Source organism: Euleptes europaea, chromosome 18 (genome assembly GCF_029931775.1).
Source record: "Euleptes europaea isolate rEulEur1 chromosome 18, rEulEur1.hap1, whole genome shotgun sequence".
Taxonomy (NCBI): Eukaryota; Metazoa; Chordata; class Lepidosauria; order Squamata; family Sphaerodactylidae; genus Euleptes; species Euleptes europaea.
The window spans coordinates 42,628,586-42,647,217 of record NC_079329.1 but is presented as its reverse complement, the minus strand read 5'-3'; the positions used below and the strand labels follow the sequence as shown (position 1 = coordinate 42,647,217).

Genomic DNA, 18,632 nt, shown 5'->3' with positions numbered 1-18,632 from the left:
GTCTGCCAGTAAGACTATCAACTCTTTTGGTGGGAAAAGTTGTCAACTACTAGATCAACTGCTAGAGTATGCAAGGCTCAGGGCACTTACCTCCAAGGAGGAGGTGTTTCAGCTGGCAAAGCAGCAAGTCTTTATGTCCAAGCATCTGCCCACTGCTGTTGCTGTTAGATGTTACACTTGGCTAAGATCCTGCTTTCTGAGATCTGAAGCCAGGATGAAGATAGAAGGTTTGCCTTTTGAAGGCAAAAGCTTATTTAGCACCATGACAAATGACATACTAGAGTGACTCCAGAAATCTAGATCAGCGACAAACTTCATGGGCATCTCTTTGCTTGCCAAACAACAAAAACAGCACCAGTGGTCCCAGGCTTTGAAATAATCAGAGTAGTCATGATCATCTTCTGATTGTATCGCAAAGCATCCTCTTGCAAGTCTTCCTACTTAAGCAAGTCACAGTAGTCTGCTCAGTCGAACCTTGGACGTGAGGAAGCTCAGGGAGGCTTTTCTGAGGGTGCCTGCATCTTCTCCCCTTCGTTACCATCTCTCAGGCATGGAGGAGATCATCTCAGACCTAATCATAAGTCTGGGATATATGATCATTTTTGATGTGTGTTAAAAATGTTTCAAATAAATTTTAACTAGCAGTGTTTCAGTGTTGCTGGGGGCAGGTGGAAAAGCTGTATAGCTTTTCTGTCTGTTCTAGCTTTTCTTGTCTTGCCTGGCTGGTTCAATGTGCAGCTGATGTAGATTGCAAATATTTTGTCAGGGCTATTCCCCTTACTACCACTCCATCTGTTTGCGTAGCACACCTGACATGTGCTATAAAAGAAGTAGTGTCCTTTTGCCTTGATTCTGCTGGGATGCATTGTATTTTATTTTATTTTTAAATGTATTTCTTCCCCACCCCCCAAAAAAGGAGAAAAAAAATTAAAATCCAGCAACTAAATAAGATTTTTGAAAAAAAATTAAGGGAAAAAGCTATACATAAAGACAAAAATATAACAGAAGTGGTAGCGGATCTACACACAAGTCTCTATAAACAGTTCCCAATATCTAACAATAAGTCCTCGTGCAATTGTCGTCTATATGCTATGTGTTCAAATAATGATAGAGTTCTAATGTCTTCAATCCATTGATTTACCAGAGGTTGGCTTTTATCTTTCCAACGCTGTAATAAGAGTCTTTTAGTTGTAGCAGGAGCACGGAGGGTCCATTTTTGTTGACCATTGGTTAGCCTCCAATAGAAGTACGTAAGCATACTCAACAGTGAATGGACATTCTAATACAAAGTTGATATGAGTAATAACTTCTTCCCAGAAAAAATGAATAACTGGGCACTCCCAAAGCATATGCTTAAGGGATGCGTCCAGTGAGTTACAGCGCCAACATTTAGACACTTTACTCCGTCCTTTGTTAAAGAGTCACTGTGGTCCTGTGTATCCTAAACCTTATTTTTTGCTGGGTACATTATGGGGGAAGCTGCATGACTTGTTTCTCTACTGTTCCAACCTTGTCTATTATGTCTCCCTGCCTGACTCCCAAAGCCAAGCAGATTCATGTTTGTTTATATTAATTGGTTTTTGCACAGGAAAACTGGGAAACAAGTTATGTTGCAGTCAGCTGTGAGTATTCAGCAACCCAGTAAACAACACAGAGCCACAGAAATGGCAGACACTTTAACGCAGGGATGTCAAACTTGTTTGTTCGGAGGGCCGGATATGACATAAATGTCACTTGATCGGGGTGGGCCATGTGTACCAAATCAAACAAATAAATAAATACTATAATGTAATGCCAGGTGCTGAACAACAAATTCACATCTATCATTTTGCTCAAGAATAGCAATTTCTAAAAAGCCTTTGACTTGCGTGCTTTATTAACCATAGGAAAGAGTTGGTCTCAGTATGATAAAATGAACATTTGCAGATATATATTACAATTCATTATTATTCTTTATGCACCTGGACAATTGACATCCACAATCCTCTTTGCAAGTGGCTCAGCCCCGATACTGCGCCCAGCAGCTGTCAGAATCAGGCGTTTACCTCTAGCATCCCTCAAAAGCTGATTCATCCAGGCAGGTAGCTCTGAAGCAATAATACTTTATTAGGAGCAATAAGGTAAATAAAAGAGCTGACTGTCTATAGAACGAACAAGGCTGCTAATGGCATGACATGGGTAGAATACATGGTTAAAAGCACTCCAGCCGGAGAAAGGAAAACAAAGTGAAAAAATTCCGAGATAACTGTTCTCAGGGCACGATAGACAATACAACAGCTGTGGATTGCAGGCAGAGTGAATAACAGGATAATGTTTATGACATGTGAACCAAGAACTTGACCTGAAGCCAGGGCCTGGCCTGGGCCTGCCAAGAGCCCTTCTTCAGGTGACTTCAGTCAGAACCTGACAGCAGCCAACCTACCAAACACCTGATCATGGGGAAGGCTTTCCAGCAGGCAAGGAAGGAAGGAGGGCAGCCCAGGTGCTTCTGTTTTTTTTGTTCTCCCAGCTTTCAGGAGAGGCTTCTTTTACTAAATGTGACTTTCTCCCTCTGCCCCATAGGCACAGTTCAGGCCCCTCCCCTCCCACACAAACACAACCTCCAATCCAGCCAGAAAGGACTGTAAGTGAAACCATTCTGGAGGCTTCTTCGTCTGCAGAGGCAAAGAAACTCTGCAGCCCGAAGGGGGGAGAGGGGGGGCTCGCTTGGCTCCCCGGGCCAGATCACAGCCTTCAAACGGCCAGATCTGGCCTGGGGGCCGTATGTTTGACAACCCTGCTTTAACGAGTTGATTTTAAGTGGTGCATGGCCATATGTAATCCAAGCCAGCCAGAAAATTGTGAGCGTGCATCAGCACAGTCTACCCATCCAGCTGCCATACTTCACAGCTGTTGAACAATGCTGTTTGTTTTGAATTGTTAGCAAATTGTCAAGGCAATTGTCTAAGGTGTTCAACTCAGCAGCAACAACATAAACAGGAAAAGTAAATTCAAAAGTTGATTGCATTTTTTTGCAAAGTTCATAGCATCTCTGAACTTGGACCCTAGAAAGGTTGCTGGATTTATTCTGTGTTCTTACTCAAGTTAATATCTGAAGGCAGAAAACAAATGAGTTTCTTAAGGGTTTTTGTGGTTTCTGTGCAGTCCTACATGCGAGCTGTGCCTGTGCCGTGCTCCCTTTCTGAATATTCTTTTAAAAAAAAAAAGGGGGGAGTTGCTACTCCTGCCCCCTCCTCTCAAAGCGAGATTTTATCCTCTGCCTCTTTTGGTTTTTAATTTTTTGAAATTAATTTGGGCTTGAGGACACAGCTTATGTAATTCCAGAAGGCAAGGCAAGAAATCATCCTTGGGCATGATTTCTGCTTGATCTACCTATGTGAAGAGTGGAGTAGATTCTTGTATCCACTGTCAAAACTTCAGCAAACATGCTTCCAGTGATTGTGATTCCTTTTGGGTGAGACTCCAGCAGCTACTATTGAACCGCAGAACCTCAGCCTGTGAGAACCAGATCAGCTGTGGTGGCAGTATTGGATCTCCTCCTTTAAGTGCCAAATATGCTTCTCAGGGTTTTTCAGAGCCTACTAGCAGAACTCAAAAGATCAGGGGCAGCTCTGGTTCTTATTGCACTTTCTGATGTGTAGGAACCAAAAAGATAAAGTGACCACCACGATGACTCTTCATCTGCAGCTCCAACTCCCAGCACAAGCGTTGGGTCATCTTTTTTTCTCAGCTGGGCCAAGCTCCTTCTCTTCCAACTTTAAAACCAGTCCTGGACAATTCAGAGTAGTTGCAGGCGTCAAGGCAGATATTAGTACTGTATCCAGTGTACAAATCATTGTCCCTTTCAGAGGGAAAAATAGATTATGCTGCTCACTCCTACACCAGTGGTCATTCTCCCTCCCACACAGCGGGCACGACTACTATTCTTTGTTTTCTTCACATAGACCTGCTCTTCCTCATATGCGAACAGAGTGATACTGGCAGTGACTGGAGTTATGACCACTGGGATGGGTAACACAGTTATTCTCCCCATCCCCCTTTTGTTACTTTTCTCTCAGGTTCTTCTTGGCAGGCTGACAGACTTTGGACCAAACATGAAACTTATGAATCTGAATGGGGCAGGTACTGCTATGGAAATTTAATACCTAAATCCATAAGAAGTGTGTTATCATTCCAGACAACTGTGTACTCACCACTGTCATTCATTTTAGCCATCCTGGCTTTCACATCATAACTATTCATTTGGAGATGCCTCTACATCACCATCAACACCAGGTTGGCTGCCTTCATCCTCCACCTCCTTGATCCATCACTACTTCTGTATGTGCCACTCCAGAAAAAGATATGCACAAACCTACCTGTTCTAACCCTCTGCCCTTTGGGCTTCTCAGTCCCAAGGGGCAGGGGAGGAAGTGGCTGCCGGCAGCTGGACAAGATCTGACTTGAGTTTGTTTCACCTCACAGATATTTAACACCTGGATATGCCCAGAGGCACAAGACCTTGGGAATGTAGACTAGAGATGGGTGGAAGATCTGGCAGAGAAAGAGAAGCCTTCCCTTCTCCCATTTCTGTTGAAAGCTGCTTTGTGTCCCCATTGAGGACAAAGCAGGATATAAAAAAATTATCTTCAGGTGTCCCCTCTACCTACAATATCACGTGCCACAGCACTGATGCCTGTCATAGAGAAATGAACAGTCTTTGTGCCTATGCCTGCTACAGTACTGAATTTAAATGCACTGTCCCCTGTTCTTTCGTTCTTCCACCTTACTCTGAATATGTTAATTATTGAGGCGTCACAGGGCAAGGGATTTCCCTCTGCACCTGCTTGCAAGGAGGCCTGGAAGCTCCACAGTGTGAGAGTGAAATTCTGTAGCCCTTAGAATTTCCTGTTACAAAGCCTGCATGTCAGGCTACGAATACTTTATGTGGGGGAGAGTATGCTGCCTTTCATACGTGGACTGTAGCCCTAATACTCTACATTGAGGTGTACCACCTCGCTAAGCAGGTGAGGGAGGAGCTGCCAACTATCAGGCAAATTTATTTTGGACCACTTCTGAAGGAGGTTCTAATAGGAAGCAGAGTGATCAGCAGAGTGCAACTCTTTCATAATTTCTACTCCACTGATGTGGCTAAAATAAGGGCAGAAGAGCTGCCCCCTCCGGTCCCCCTACAGCGCAGCCTCATGCTGGGGAACAAATCTAAAGGCCCCTTTGGAAAAACTGTAAATAATATTTTCTAGCAGCACCCAAAATGAAGACGTAAGTAACAGAATTAAACTAGGTTTTGTGACTGATGAACTAGTCCCCCATTGTTTCACAGGGAGTGAAGGAGGGACCAGCTTTCAGAAATCTTGAAACTAACTTAAATAGCTGCTCAACCCCCCACCCCCCGTTGCCCATTGGTTGCCCACACAAGGCACGAAAACCTTCTTAAATTGTGGTGCCCAAAACTGAACATAATACTCTAGGTGAGGTCTCATCAGAGCAGAGTAAAGTGATACCATCACTTCGCGTGATCTGAACACTATACTTCTGTTGATACAGCCCAAGGTCGCATTTGCCTTTTTAGCTACCGCATCACATTGCTGACTCATGTTCAGTGTTTGATCCATTAAGATACCTAGATCCTTTTCGCACACACTACTGCTCAGACAAGTCTCCCCCATCCTATAATTATGCATTTCATTTTTCCTACCTAAATGCAGAACTTTACATTTGTCTCTGTTGAAATACATTTCACTGGTTTTAGCCCAATTCTCTAGCCTGTCAAGATCATCCTATATCCTGGCTTTGTCTTCTGCCATAATTGCTACCCCTCTCAATTTTGTATTGTCTGCAAATTTAATAAGCATCCCCTTTATTCCTTCATCCAGCACAGGGCCCAAGACAGATCCCTGAGGCACTCCAGTAGTCACTCCTCTCCAAGTGGATGAAGAACCATTAACAAGCACTCTTTGGGTGCAATCTGTCAACCAGTTACAGATCTAAACCATATTTTCTCAATTTGTCAACAAGAATATTATGTGGAACCTTCTCAAAAGCATTACTAAAATCAAGGTAAACTATGTCTACAGCATTCCCCTGATCCAGCAAGGTAGTAACTTTCTAAAAAATAAAAATAAAAAAGTGATAAGGTTAGTGCGACATGAGTTGTTCTTGAGAAACCTGTGCTGACTCTTAGTAATCAGATCCATCCTTTCTTAATCCATGTGTTGATGTCAAGCTGACAGATTGGTAGTTGCCCAGATCCTCCTTTTTCCCTTTCTTGAAGATGGGGACAACATTTGCCTGCCTCCAATCTTCTAGTACCTCACCTGTTCTCCAAGAATTCTAAAAAATAATGGACAGAGGCTCAGAAATTACATCTGCAAGTTCTTTGAGTAACCTTGGATGCAATTCATCTGGCCCTGAGGAATTGAGCAGTTCTACCCTCTCTTCATCTCCTGTTACAATTTCACTTTCTGGTCCCCGCAATGGGCTTATCATGTCCTTGTTCTTTTTCTTACTCTGAATATAGGAAAAGAACCCTTTTTTGTTGTGTTTAGCATCTCTCACTAGCCTAAGCTCATACTGTGCTTTAGCTTTCCTAACACTCTCCCTGTAAGCACTGGTTATTTGTTTATATCCATCTTTGGTTATAATGCCCTCCTTCCACTTCCTAAATGAGACTTTTATTTCTCAAATCTTTAAAAAGATGTTTATGGAGCCACCCTGGCATCTTTAGGCTCCTCCCATTTTTCCTTCTCATAGGAATAATTTGTGATTGTGCCGTCAGTATTTCAGTTTTTAAAAAACTCCCACCCCTCTTGAACTCGCTTCTCCTTAAGTATTTCTGACCAGGAGATTCTACCCAGCATAAGTTTAAGTTTGTTAAAATTTGCTTTCCTAAAGTCCTACCTATATGTCTGACTACGTACAGCTTTTCCTTCCCCCAAGATTGTAAATTCAAAAATTACAGGGTCACTACTACCCAGGGTGCCCACTATTTTAATCTCATCAACCAGGTCGTTCCTGTTGGTGAGAATCAAGTCCAAGATAGCAGACCCCCTTGTTTCCCTCTCCACTTTCTGGAAAATGAAGTTGTCAGCAAGACAAGTCAGGAATTTATTGGATCTTGCATATTTAGCAGAGTTGGACTTCCAACAGATATCTGGGTAATTGAAATCTCCCATGACCACTGTGTTCTGTCTCTTTGAGAACTTTGTAATCTGGTCTAGGACTGTCTCATCCAAGTTCTCTGCCTAGTTTGGTGGTTGATAGCAGATCCCAATAATAATATCACTGTTATTTCTTCTTTTATTTTTACCCATAGACTCTTGACTGAATTTCCATGTCAGATTCATGTATTTCCTCATGTATATACATCTTTGACATACATCTACTCTTCCCCCTTCCTTATCTGTCTATCCCTTTTAAACAAGTTGTACCCCTCAATCCTAATAATGTCAGGCCTGCTTTCCACAGCTCTAAGCAGCCTGTCAGACTCTGACCATTTTAGTTTCAATTCTACCAGGTGCCTCTCAAGGCCAAACTGCTAGCTGCTGCATTCCTGTTCCAGTGCTATCTCCCCTGGGAACGACTCCTCAGTGGAAGGGGGGCCGCCTTGATGGCATTGTAACACTACGTCCACATATACAGTCTCTTCGACCTCACTCACCTTCACCGGAGCGTTGGGTTTTGCAGGAATAGCTGTGAGGGTCCGCGGTGTTGCTCCTCTCACCGCAGACCCTGCCCGTTTTTTGACAGATCCAGAGGAGATTCGAGATTCAAAGCCGGGGAGTCCAAGCCTATGTCCTCATCCGAAGACGGCGAATTGTCCCCCAGTGGGGCACTTGTAATCCGGAACCTTGATGGGTTCATTGGTGCAGGGTCGAGGGGCGCTTCTCCGACGTGGAGAGCTGATGGCGCGGTCCGTCCAGGAGCAGAGCTACGGTTGGCCGCGGTGCCTCTGCGCTGAGGTCGCCCCCGATTCCGGGGCGGTCCATCTTGCTGAGAAGGGACCAACCGGTCTGGTCGAAGCGGGCAGGCGGCAGCAAAGTGGCCCATGGTTCCGCAAACGAGACAGGCTCCTCTTTGGAACCGGGATTCGCGGTCCTGCGTGGGCCGCGTTGGTCTCCGTGGGGTGGGGGCTGCAACTTTAGGAGGAGATTTTTGATGACTACTCCCCTCTCTGGTCCGGCGTTGGACCAGAGATATAAATTGACGGCGGCTTTCCACCTCCTCTGCCAGTAAAATCCAATCTTCCAGGGTGTCGGGGTCCCGTTGCATGTACGCCCAGTTCAAAATGTCAGGGTGTAGAGCTTCTCGGAAGTAATGTATTCAGGTGGCTTCAGGCCAATCCACGATTTTACTAGCAAGTCGTTGGAACTCATCTGCGAATTCCCGAACGGGAGTAGAGCCTTGCCAGAGTTGCAGGAGTTCGGCTTTGGCCCTTTCTCCCAAGAAGGGATCCTCGAACCGCCTCCGCAGGGCAAACATGAAATTGTTGAGAGAGCGAATGGATCGGGCCCGAGTGTCAAACTGGAGGACCATCCAATCGGCCGCTTTCCCTGTTAACAGAGAGGCAACGAATCGAACACGACTGTCTTCAGTGGGGAAGAACTGTCCTTGTTCCCTCATGTAACTGTCTACATGATGCAGGAAACAGGGTAGGGATTCGACCGCGCCGTTGTAGGTTACCTTCAGTCGAGGCTGCTTCCATTGTATAGGTAGCGGGGCAGGCGGCTACCCTGGAGGCAGCGGAAACAGAGCTCCAGGGACCGGCGCCCCTGGCTGGGCTGGCGCTGGTTGGGCCGGCTGGGCTGGTGCTGGTTGGGCCGGCTGGGCTGGCGCTGATTGGGCCGGCTGGGCTGGCGCAGGTTGGCCTGGCTGGGCTGGCGCTGGTTGACCCGGCTGGGCTGGCGCTGGTTGACCCAGCTGGGCTGGCGCTGGTTGACCCGGCTGGGCTGGCGCTGGTTGGGCCGGCTGGGCTGTTAGAGCTTGTTGCAAACGGTCATTATCACTAAGCAACCGTTCCATTTGGCCCTGCAGACGGGCCACACGATCATTCAAGTCCCGATTTTGGTCCCTCAAGAGGCGCATTTCGTCCCCAGCCCCCTCCATACGTCGGGATTGACTGACTCGGAGATCAGTAGCCCAGTGAGGTTCCTCACTATATAGGTCTTCCTCATTCGAGAAGTCCGGCTCAGTGAAGCGACCTGCATGGCGACGTGCGCGTTGCGTGTCGCGATATGGACCAAAACTCGGAGAAAATAAGGGGATGAATCCAAAGTCGGTGCTGTCTTTGGGACTCTCGTCTGTGAGCGTGCGGGCTCGAACATCTGCCAAACGTTGCTCCTCTTCTTGCGCAGCCCGCGCCCGAGCCGCCGCATCTGCAGCCCGCAACTGTTCCTCGGCCCGTTGTCGGTCTGCGAGCACTTGGTCAGCCTCGAGCTTGGTGGCAATCGCCGTAGTGACAATCAGGAGAGCTTCGTTCTCCAAAAGCAGAAGGAGATCAGAGGAATTTGTTAGGTCCAATAACGGTTGAACCCGAACTGCCAGAGCAGCATCTGCTCCAAACCCAGGGGTTAAAAGTTTCGTGAGGTCAGCCACCGTGGCTGTAGCTGAGGTCAGCCCCAGAAACAGTAAGGCTGTTCGGGCCGCTACATCCCATGCTTCTTTCAGGCACAAGTTGGCATCAGGAGCGGTTGGGGCCCGAGTCTCCTCCGCCCGTGATCCCGCCATGGATCGGGGTAGAACGGGGCAGATTGGGGCCGCTACTGGTTCTGGTTGGGTTGTTCTTCATGTATAGTGAACCCCGCTAGCAAACGGGTCAAAGTTACTAAATCCTCTTGCGCCAGTCGAACTTCCTCCACCAAGCCGTCCAGTACGCGGAGTTCGTGCTGGGCACTGCGGTCTGCGTCGGGGTCTGTCCAGGGGGTCGTGTCAGCTAGACGACACCATTGAGCTCGGAGGAGTACAATCAGGCAATTGACCTCAGCATCCGTTCGCAGCACCTCAGCAAGGATGTCATCTAGCAAAGAAGGGTCGTCAGGGTACTCGTCCGACGGTTCCAACGGAGGGTACCAAGGTTCAGGACCCTCCAGGGTTTCAGTCTGAAACCCTCCACCCGGGGAGCGGCGCCTCTGCTCCCACCTGGGGCCTAGGCGAACCCTCCGGGACTCCAGCCACAGGCAATTCATTCGAGAGCACGACTCCTGCTCCAATCCGAGGCCCCGGCGAACCCTCCAGGGCTCCAGCCAGGCAGGGAAAAACAGAGAAGGGATTCATGCCAAAATGTGAGCACTTGTCCCATGGTAGTCCCACAAACAGCATCCAGAGACAGAGTCTAAAAGAGAGCTGATTTAATGGAAAACACACAGGTATTGCAGAGCTTACAGGTACATTGGCACGAATGGCAATTGGGAGCATGGGGTAGGCCTATAAGGGAAAGTATTAGTCACAACAGGTCAAGGCGGCCCCCCTTCCACTGAGGAGTCGTTCCCACGGGAGATAGCACTGGAACAGGAATGCAGCAGCTAGCAGTTTGGCCTTGAGAGGCACCTGGTAGAATCGAAACTAAAACGGTCAGAGTCTGACAGGCTGCTTAGAGCTGTGGAAAGCAGGCCTGACAATATTCCAATCATGAGTGATATCCCACCAAGTTTCAGTAAAGCCTATTAGGTCAAAATCCTCTTCCTGTATTAGGACTTTGAGTTCCCCCTGCTTGTTTCCCATACTCTGTGCATTAGTATAGAGACAGGTATCCATGGTTTATGTGCCCCGAGGTTTTTGTTTCTGTACTTATCCATAAGTTAATGTTTCCTTGCATACGTGCCACTCCCCTCAAATCTTTATTGTTCCCATCTTGTCATCATACTAGGCTTTAAGTTTTTGTCTCGCTCTCCTTATCAGGTTTGCAAGGCTTTCACCAATTTTTTCCTACCCTCGTGAGTTGCTAAGAATCTCCCAATAGAAGAGCTTCATCTCGAAAGCATAAGCCACGGTCCAAAAATCCAAACCATCTATGCAGACAGTCATTAATTTGCAGTATTCTTCTTTGCCTTCCTAAGCCATGACCTTCGACAGGAATAACTGACAAAAATTCAACCTGCGCCCCAAGGTCCTTCACCTTCTTACCCAAAGCTGCATAGTCTCTTTTAGTACATTCTGGGCTGTGTTGGACAATATCATTTAATCCCACATGAATGAGCAAGGAAGGGTAATAATCTGTGGGCTTGATGAGTCTTCCTACCCTGTCTGTCACATCCTGGATGCGTGCACCTGGTAGACCTCTGGAGATGACAAGTCTGGTCAGCATACTTTAGACTCTACCCCTCTCAGTAGGGAATCCTCAATTACCAGATCATGCCTCTTCCTATATTGGTGAGAGGAAGCTCGAGCCCTCTCATCCACAGGGGCCTGAGAAATTTCCTTTAAGCTTTGGGGGTTGGGGGGGTTAGTTGTCCAGAATCAATATCTGTGGGGAGATCCTGGAACTATTGCTTAGCAACAGAGGATCAGAATGACTCCTGGTTTTCCTGCTCCTGTGGTTCACATTCTTCCATTCACCCTACTGCTGTGTTGGTTGCTCCTTGGTTTTTTTAGATACCTTTCTCTCCTCCTCCTGTTGCCCACTAAAGAATGCTTCATGCATCCTGTCCATGAACTCTTCACCTTCCTTTACAAAATGGAGTGTGGACAAGCGTGGCTCAGGTTCCTGTATCTTCTCTTACAGTAGGGCTACCAACTTATACTTGTTGCAAGTATAATTGCTGTTACCCACAGGTAGGCTTGCCAGGCCCTGTAGCTCCACTGGCGAGAGTTTTGCAGGGCTGCGACCACGGTGCGCAATGCACATGCACGCATCCCCGCTGGACGCACCGACATCACTTCCGGGTTTTTCTGGAGGTGAATAGGGTGATCTCTGTGATTGAGTGGTGAAGGGGTACCCTTTACATATTAAGAGACACTGTCTACTCAACTCCGTAAATCAGACAGAGATCGTGGTGATGAAAAGGTTCTCTCTATATGCTGAATGTAAGTCAGTAATGTCACAATAATATGGACAACTAACTTTTCCCTGTCATGAGGTCTCATGCAGTCAAGTTGATTGTTGATTATCCAAAATGCTGTTCTGTTCTCATAGCATTCTTTCCCCACAAAGACTCTCTTGCCTCAGCTTTCCCTTCTCGTTCTGTATTTAGCCATATCTTGTCTTTTTCTTCTGTCTTTTCGCTCAGTCTAACAAATGGAGAAGGGTGTGTGTGTGGAACAGTAGAAACAGCCACTTGCTGCTGCATCACACCAGGGTGAAAAGAACCACCCGCCAGTCATTCAGTAACCACAGTATCAATCCTAGACTGTTATTTGCTTTGGGAGTCAGAAAGACCCATGTCTTTATCGACTCCACAACCACCCTGTTGTGCTGCATCGTAAGAAAGGCAGGGAGGGATCAACCAAAAGAGGAATTACTGCTCTGCTTTTGTTGTGCCCCTCAGGGCAGGTGATCTAACTTGGCCAAAATTGTCCCTACAAATTTTTGTCTTGGAGCGAGATATAAAGGGCAAACCAGCATATGATGGCATAGGTCTTCTGAACCTCCACAAATACATATACGCTGGGCAACTGGTCACTGGGAACATCGCCCTTCGAGCATAGCTGCATTGTTTGAAAACCGATTGATATAAAAGCTGAATGTAATTTAAAGAATGTAATAATAGACGGGCAGTGTGCCCTGGAATGATCTACTTTTATTCATATATACCAAGGTAAACGTTTGGATCCTAGAATTACTTGCCTGTCAGATACTGCATCTATCCTATAAATCTGGGCCTATAAATTGAAGTCCTCTTGGGAAGCCCCTCGAACAACATCTGGCAAATCATACAATTGAAGGATTCTATTGCCGTTGGATGACCATATGGGATCTTTTAGGCTTAATGCGAAATAAGTACCTGGGAGCTGGCTGACTGGAGCTCTCTTCAGTTTGTACCAATAATTAAACAGGGCTTTGTGAGCACGTGTCCGTAAGGAAGGAAGACTGTTTCCACTCTCAATAAAAGGCAGCCAGGAGTATTAGGAGGTAGAGCTAGGATATTTTTCAAAAACAGATTTTGGATTCCCTCCAGATTAGCTACAAGAGCATCATTCCAATCCCATACCTCAAAGCCATATAGGAGCTGTGCAATCAACTTGCTCTGGAATACCTTTATTACCAGATCTATCAGGTTAGCCCCCTTTGGTATGATAGAATTTTAAGTTGGTGCCCATTGGCAGGAGGGCTGTGGCTTTTGTAAATTCTAGGTGGGCCTTCCAATAAAGTGTATCACTAAATGTGATTCCCAGGTATTTAAAAGTTTGCCATTGGTTGACTGGGAAATTATCTATAGACCACGTTCTTCCTTGCAATAGTCACTGAGTCTTGACAGCGACCTTCTCAGCCCAATTCAGGTTATGGGGAATAGGACCATGTCATCTGCATATAAAAGAGATGATATTTTCCATGAGCTGAGGCAAGGAGGAAAAAAGTCAGCACCTGAGAGCCTCTTAATGATGTCATTAAAGATTGAAAAGGGGGACCAGAACACAGCCCTGTTTCATGCCTGTAACTACGACAATAATATCAGTCAGGGATTCCAACTCTGATTTTAGAGGACAAGTTGCTATGAAGTTACCTTTTCTGGAGCAAAAGGTGTTTGTCAATGTTGGTATCTGCCAGTTTATGCCAAAGTCTGTCTCTGTCAACTGAGTCAAAGGCAGTGGGAAGATCTACAGTCCATTACAAATCTGTCATTCTAACCCAGGGGTCCTGAACAGCATGATGCCCATCAGTACTTCTGATGCCAGCCAAACTTCAGAAGGTGGGTGGGGTTGTTGTACAGCAGGGCTTGTTACTGGAGACCAAGCCCTATGAGGAAAGGCTGAGGGAGTTGGGAATGTTTAGTCTGTAGAAGAGGAGGTTGAAGGGGGACAGGATTGCTCTCTTTAAGTTTTTGAAGGCCCCTCACTTAGAGCACGGAGCTGTTCCTGTTGATAGCAGATGATAGGACTTGCAATGACAGCTTTAAATTATGGGCAGAAAGGTACCAACTGGATATTAGGGGAGGAAATTTACAGTAAGAGTTGTTTGACAGTGGAGTCAGCTACCTAAGTGGTGAGCTCCCCCCTCCCTGGCAGTCATTAAGCAGAGGCTGGACAAACACTTGTCAGGGATGCTCTAGGCCAGGGGTGGGGAACCTTTTTTCTGCCAAGGGCCATTTGGATATTTATGACATCATTCGTGAGCCATACAAAATTATCAACTTAAAAATTGGCCTGCTATATTTGGTCAAACATTTAGCCAAGAGGCACCACCGGAGATGGCTTGAAGTGTCTGCCACGTAGAGTGACTTGCTTTTGAGCTCTGCCATCCCCAGCTGGGCCCAAGAGATTCAGGCAGGGCAGCATCCTTCTGAGCTGGAGATAAGCAGGACCCATGAAGGGCCAGACCAAATGATTTCGCGGGCCTTATACGGCCCCTGGGCCTGACGTTCCCCACCCCTGCTCTAGGCTGATCCTACATTGAGCAGGGGCTTGGTGTGTATGGCCCCTTCCAACTCTACGGTTCTATTATTCTGGCTACTCTCATGTAAATGAACAGGCTACTTACTGTTGATGGCTGCAGGAGTGGCCATGGCCACTGGAGGGTGGGGAGGACTGGCACCGGGGCGTCTGGAAATGCCTTTTCCCCTCCTCTCTCCATCCCTGATGCTTCCCTTCTTTTTATTCTCCCTTCTCTTTTTGCCTCATACTTTCCTTTTTATTCCGCTTTCCTTCCTCTCTTCCTCCCAGACATCCCTTCATTTCTTTTTATTCCTTCTTTTCTTTGAGAAAAAAACTTTTATCAATGTTTTAAAGGGGGGGTTTAAAACCTCCCCAAAAGGCTTATTGATATAGGAAGCCTGAGAGAAATGTGAACATGAATGCCACCAAGAATCAGGGCAGAGACTCTTCTGACCTTGAGAGTGCCTCATGGGCTCAAATGAGGCAGGGAGGGATAAAGTGAAAGAGCGGAGTCTGTGACCTGCCAGACCTCAGCCATGAGCTGCTTTTGCAGAGCAGAGGGGGAGCTTTGTTCTAATCTTACAGTCCAGATTGGTGCCGGAGTGGAGATGTCCCACCCCCTCCTCCAAGCTTGCTGTCCTCCCAGGGGCTGGAACGTCCTTCCAATGAAATACGCACAGTTCTAGGCTTGACAGATCAATGGCTTGACTCTGAATAAGGCAGCTTCATGCATTCAGCATAGTTGCCATTCAATTCTTTTGCAAAGCAAAGAGGAAAGCTCTTCACCCACCTGTGGGGGTTGGAGATTTCTCAGAATTATGACTTGGCTTTAGATAACAGAAATCAGTTCCTCTGGAGAAAATGGCTGCCTTGGGAGGTGGGTTCTATGGCACTATACCCCTCTACATTCCTCCCTTCCCCAAACCCCATCCTTCCTGGGCTCTGCCCCCAACATCTGAAGGGATTTCCCAATCCAGAGGTGGCAACACTAGAGCTACTGGAATTGGCTCTGCTTCCTACAGCAGCCATTTTGCAGCGGCACTCACCACTCCCTCTCAAAAGGCCAACGCTGCCCACAGGCTCCAAAATGTTGTAGACCCCTGTTCTAACCACTGTGCCACACTGGCAGTGGGGCATGGATAGCACAGCAAGACCCTTCCTAGCAGCAGCTCTCCTGCAGTTCGCTGAGGCTGTTCCTTCTGGGATTTGCTGAAAGTGAAAGCCTTTATGTTGTTGTTTGGGGGGGTGCATTTTAAAAACAAAGTGATGTTGAAAGTTGAATTTGAATTTCTTAACAATTAACTTTCCACTCCCGTTTCTCCCATTTCCTGCTGGGAGAGGAGCCGTGCAGCTCAAGGGAGTTCCTATGAGCTGGCTCCTACCCTCTCCCGGGGAGATGTTGATGGGAATGGCCTGTTCTGAGGAAAGCTCTGATGGTACTTCCTGGAGCACGGCCACAGAGCTAACTACATGGGCACTGTGTGGTGGTGCCCTAGCTTGGGTAGAATGGTACCAAACAGCACCACAGCAAACTGAAAACAGAATCTGGCAGTACCTGTGTAATTAAGCTCCTGTATATTAAGGTCTTAGGTATGTTCTGTAAAGATAAAAGGTCCATTTCTCGGTTGGCTGAGGCTGAAATCCTAAAAATTTAAACACCATTAAAATTCAATAAGTCTTGGCAAGTGAAACTGAAGTTACTCATATATCAGTTTGCCACAAAACTCATTGGTCATTTGAATTGGTTCATATATTTTGTTGTTGTTGTTTTTATCAATTCTTTCATTTTTTTTCTTTCAACATTTTCTTTCATCTTGTATTCTTGTAGAGAAGCCATGATAGTCAGTCTGATGAAGAAAGCCAAGAAAACATATCTTTCTTTCCAGGATGAACTGGCAGATTACATTAAAGTGCAAAAAGCAAGAGGATTGGAACCAAAAACTAATTTTAGAAAGCCAGAGAAGGAATTCCAAAGGGAAGAGCTTGAAGCCTTAAATGGTCAGGAGGAGACCCCTGTGTTTGACCAAGATCAGTTTTCACATATGTATGAACCAGACCAGCATTCCATTTTTTTTGCAGAAACATGTACCCCTTCAGACACTGTTGAAAAGAGATTGCCATGTTGGTCATCAACTCTTGAGAATCCACTGAAACTAGAGAATGTACCTCTGTCTCAGTTGAGTATAGAACATTGCTCAGAAAAGCAAGGGTCTCAGTTGACCACCTGCAAACATGATGATAATGACTGGTCATCTGATGAAAGACTCATGTTTTTAGGCAGGAGCCCCAACTATTCCAGGGAAAGTCAAAAGACAAAGAAAAACAAGAAGGAATATGCTGAAGATGGAGAAGAGAACCCTTGCCAGCACCTTCAAAAGCCCAAAAGGAAACGGTACTATAAAGACGAAATGTGCTTGAGAAAGGGCAGTGAGAAGCAAAATCAAAGAAAAGATACTGCAGATTCCGCTGAGGTGAAATCAAAGCATGGCAAAGACAAAGGAAATAAAGGTGGTTTTTCTGAAAAGGAGAGTAGAAAACACAAGAAAGAGAAAAAGGAGGGAGAAGCCGGTGGACCAATAGATGAGGAGATACTGTGGAATGAGTCGGTCCTAGGATTCTGACTTGGTGCTCATTTGTAACCTGAACTAAAGGCATTTGCTGCATATGTGCTTTAAAAAGCCAGTCTTTTACAGTGCTGCTCCTGGTGTGCCATAAAGCACGTTGAAGGGTTAGCATTTCACCAACATTTAAAAATTTGTACAGGTGTACAGGTGTGCAGGTATCTCTAGTCACTGAAAGCTTTAAACATTACTGTGAAGGGGGAGGGGTTGGGTCTGTTCTAGTTCTTGTTTACAGTTGTTTTCTCATTCAGTCTCACAATGGAAAATGAGATATAAGTAAAAATTAAGTTATTCAAATAGATCTACCCAGAGTGTAAAACGTCACCATGACTCAACTTCTGGTTCAGCATCTCTTCTGTAGCTTTGGTTAGGTGGATCTCTGTCCCTCCTGAAAGAACCTGGGAACTGCTTGGAGAGACAATCTGGGCAACCACACGTGGAAGGGACTCTGCAGCACACGCTCAAGGGACAACTGTTTCAAGCAAGCAACCTTGTTTGGTTGTTACAGCAATCTGTTTCAAGGCAGAGATCATCTGTTGAAGGAAATTTGTATTTCTTTGATTTGGGGAAATTGAAATAATCTTTAACTCTATGCTTTACTGTTCCATTTGGACAGTTTTCTACAATTGTTTTCTAAGTACCATACAGATATGTATGGTAAACAACTGCATTGGAACATAATGTCACCTTGGGTCCTTATTTAAACATTTTTATCTCACCTTTTCCACCATAAATTCAAGGTGGTTTACAAAATAAGGCAAAGGTAGCAACAAGATAGCAAATTAAAAACTTCCTACAACTTAAAACATCAGTAGTCACGCCTCAGATTTTCCATAGACTTAATATGTTCCTTCCCCCCAAGACTCATGTCCATCAAAAGCCTGCAGAATTGGGGCAAGGGAAGGATCCTCCCTCCTTCCTTCTTCCAGCACAGGATTCCAGAGAGCCGGAGCCACTGCCGTATAGACCCCAGTGGGAGGTTTGGGGCGAGCCAGAGGTGGAGCACAGGTTTATATCGGGGAAAACAGTCTTTCAAGTAGGCAGGTCACAAATCATATAGGGCTTGAAGGTCAATCCTAGTAGATTAAATTGGTCTTGGAAGCAAATGGGTAGCCTGTGAAACTGTTTCAGGATAAGCAGCCAAATTGGAAACCAGCTGAAGATTCCAAATCATTTTCAAGGGCAGCCTGAAGGGGAAGTCAGTCGCAGTTGCCCAGCCTGGAAGTTTCAAGAGCCTGGATTGGTGTGGGTGGCACAGCCGGTGATGAACCAGTTCCCACCATTGCATTTCAAAGTACTCTTTGTGCTTGGTGACCCTGAAACAGTGCAGGATCCAGTAAAAGCCTTAAACACACTAGATGGTGTTGGACTAATGCTGACAAAACAGACCCCTCCACAGCCTCTACCTTCCCAATCAGAATAATTTCTGTTTAGTCTGGATTCAGTTTCCGCTTGTTTTCCCTCCGCCACTTGACCGGGGCAACCAGG

At 46.1% G+C, this 18,632-nt stretch overlaps 1 protein-coding gene across 1 annotated transcript in view; it reads left to right on the top strand.

Moving 5' to 3' along the window:
- The window catches only part of LOC130490938 (zinc finger matrin-type protein 1-like), a 46,610-nt gene extending 29,466 nt beyond the window's left edge, over positions 1–17,144 (top strand). The window contains exon 7 of the mRNA XM_056864740.1: positions 16,352–17,144. Coding sequence (XP_056720718.1) covers positions 16,352–17,144 — 793 coding nt within the window. The remainder of the gene's footprint in view (positions 1–16,351) is intronic.
- The last annotated feature ends 1,488 nt before the right edge of the window (positions 17,145–18,632 follow it).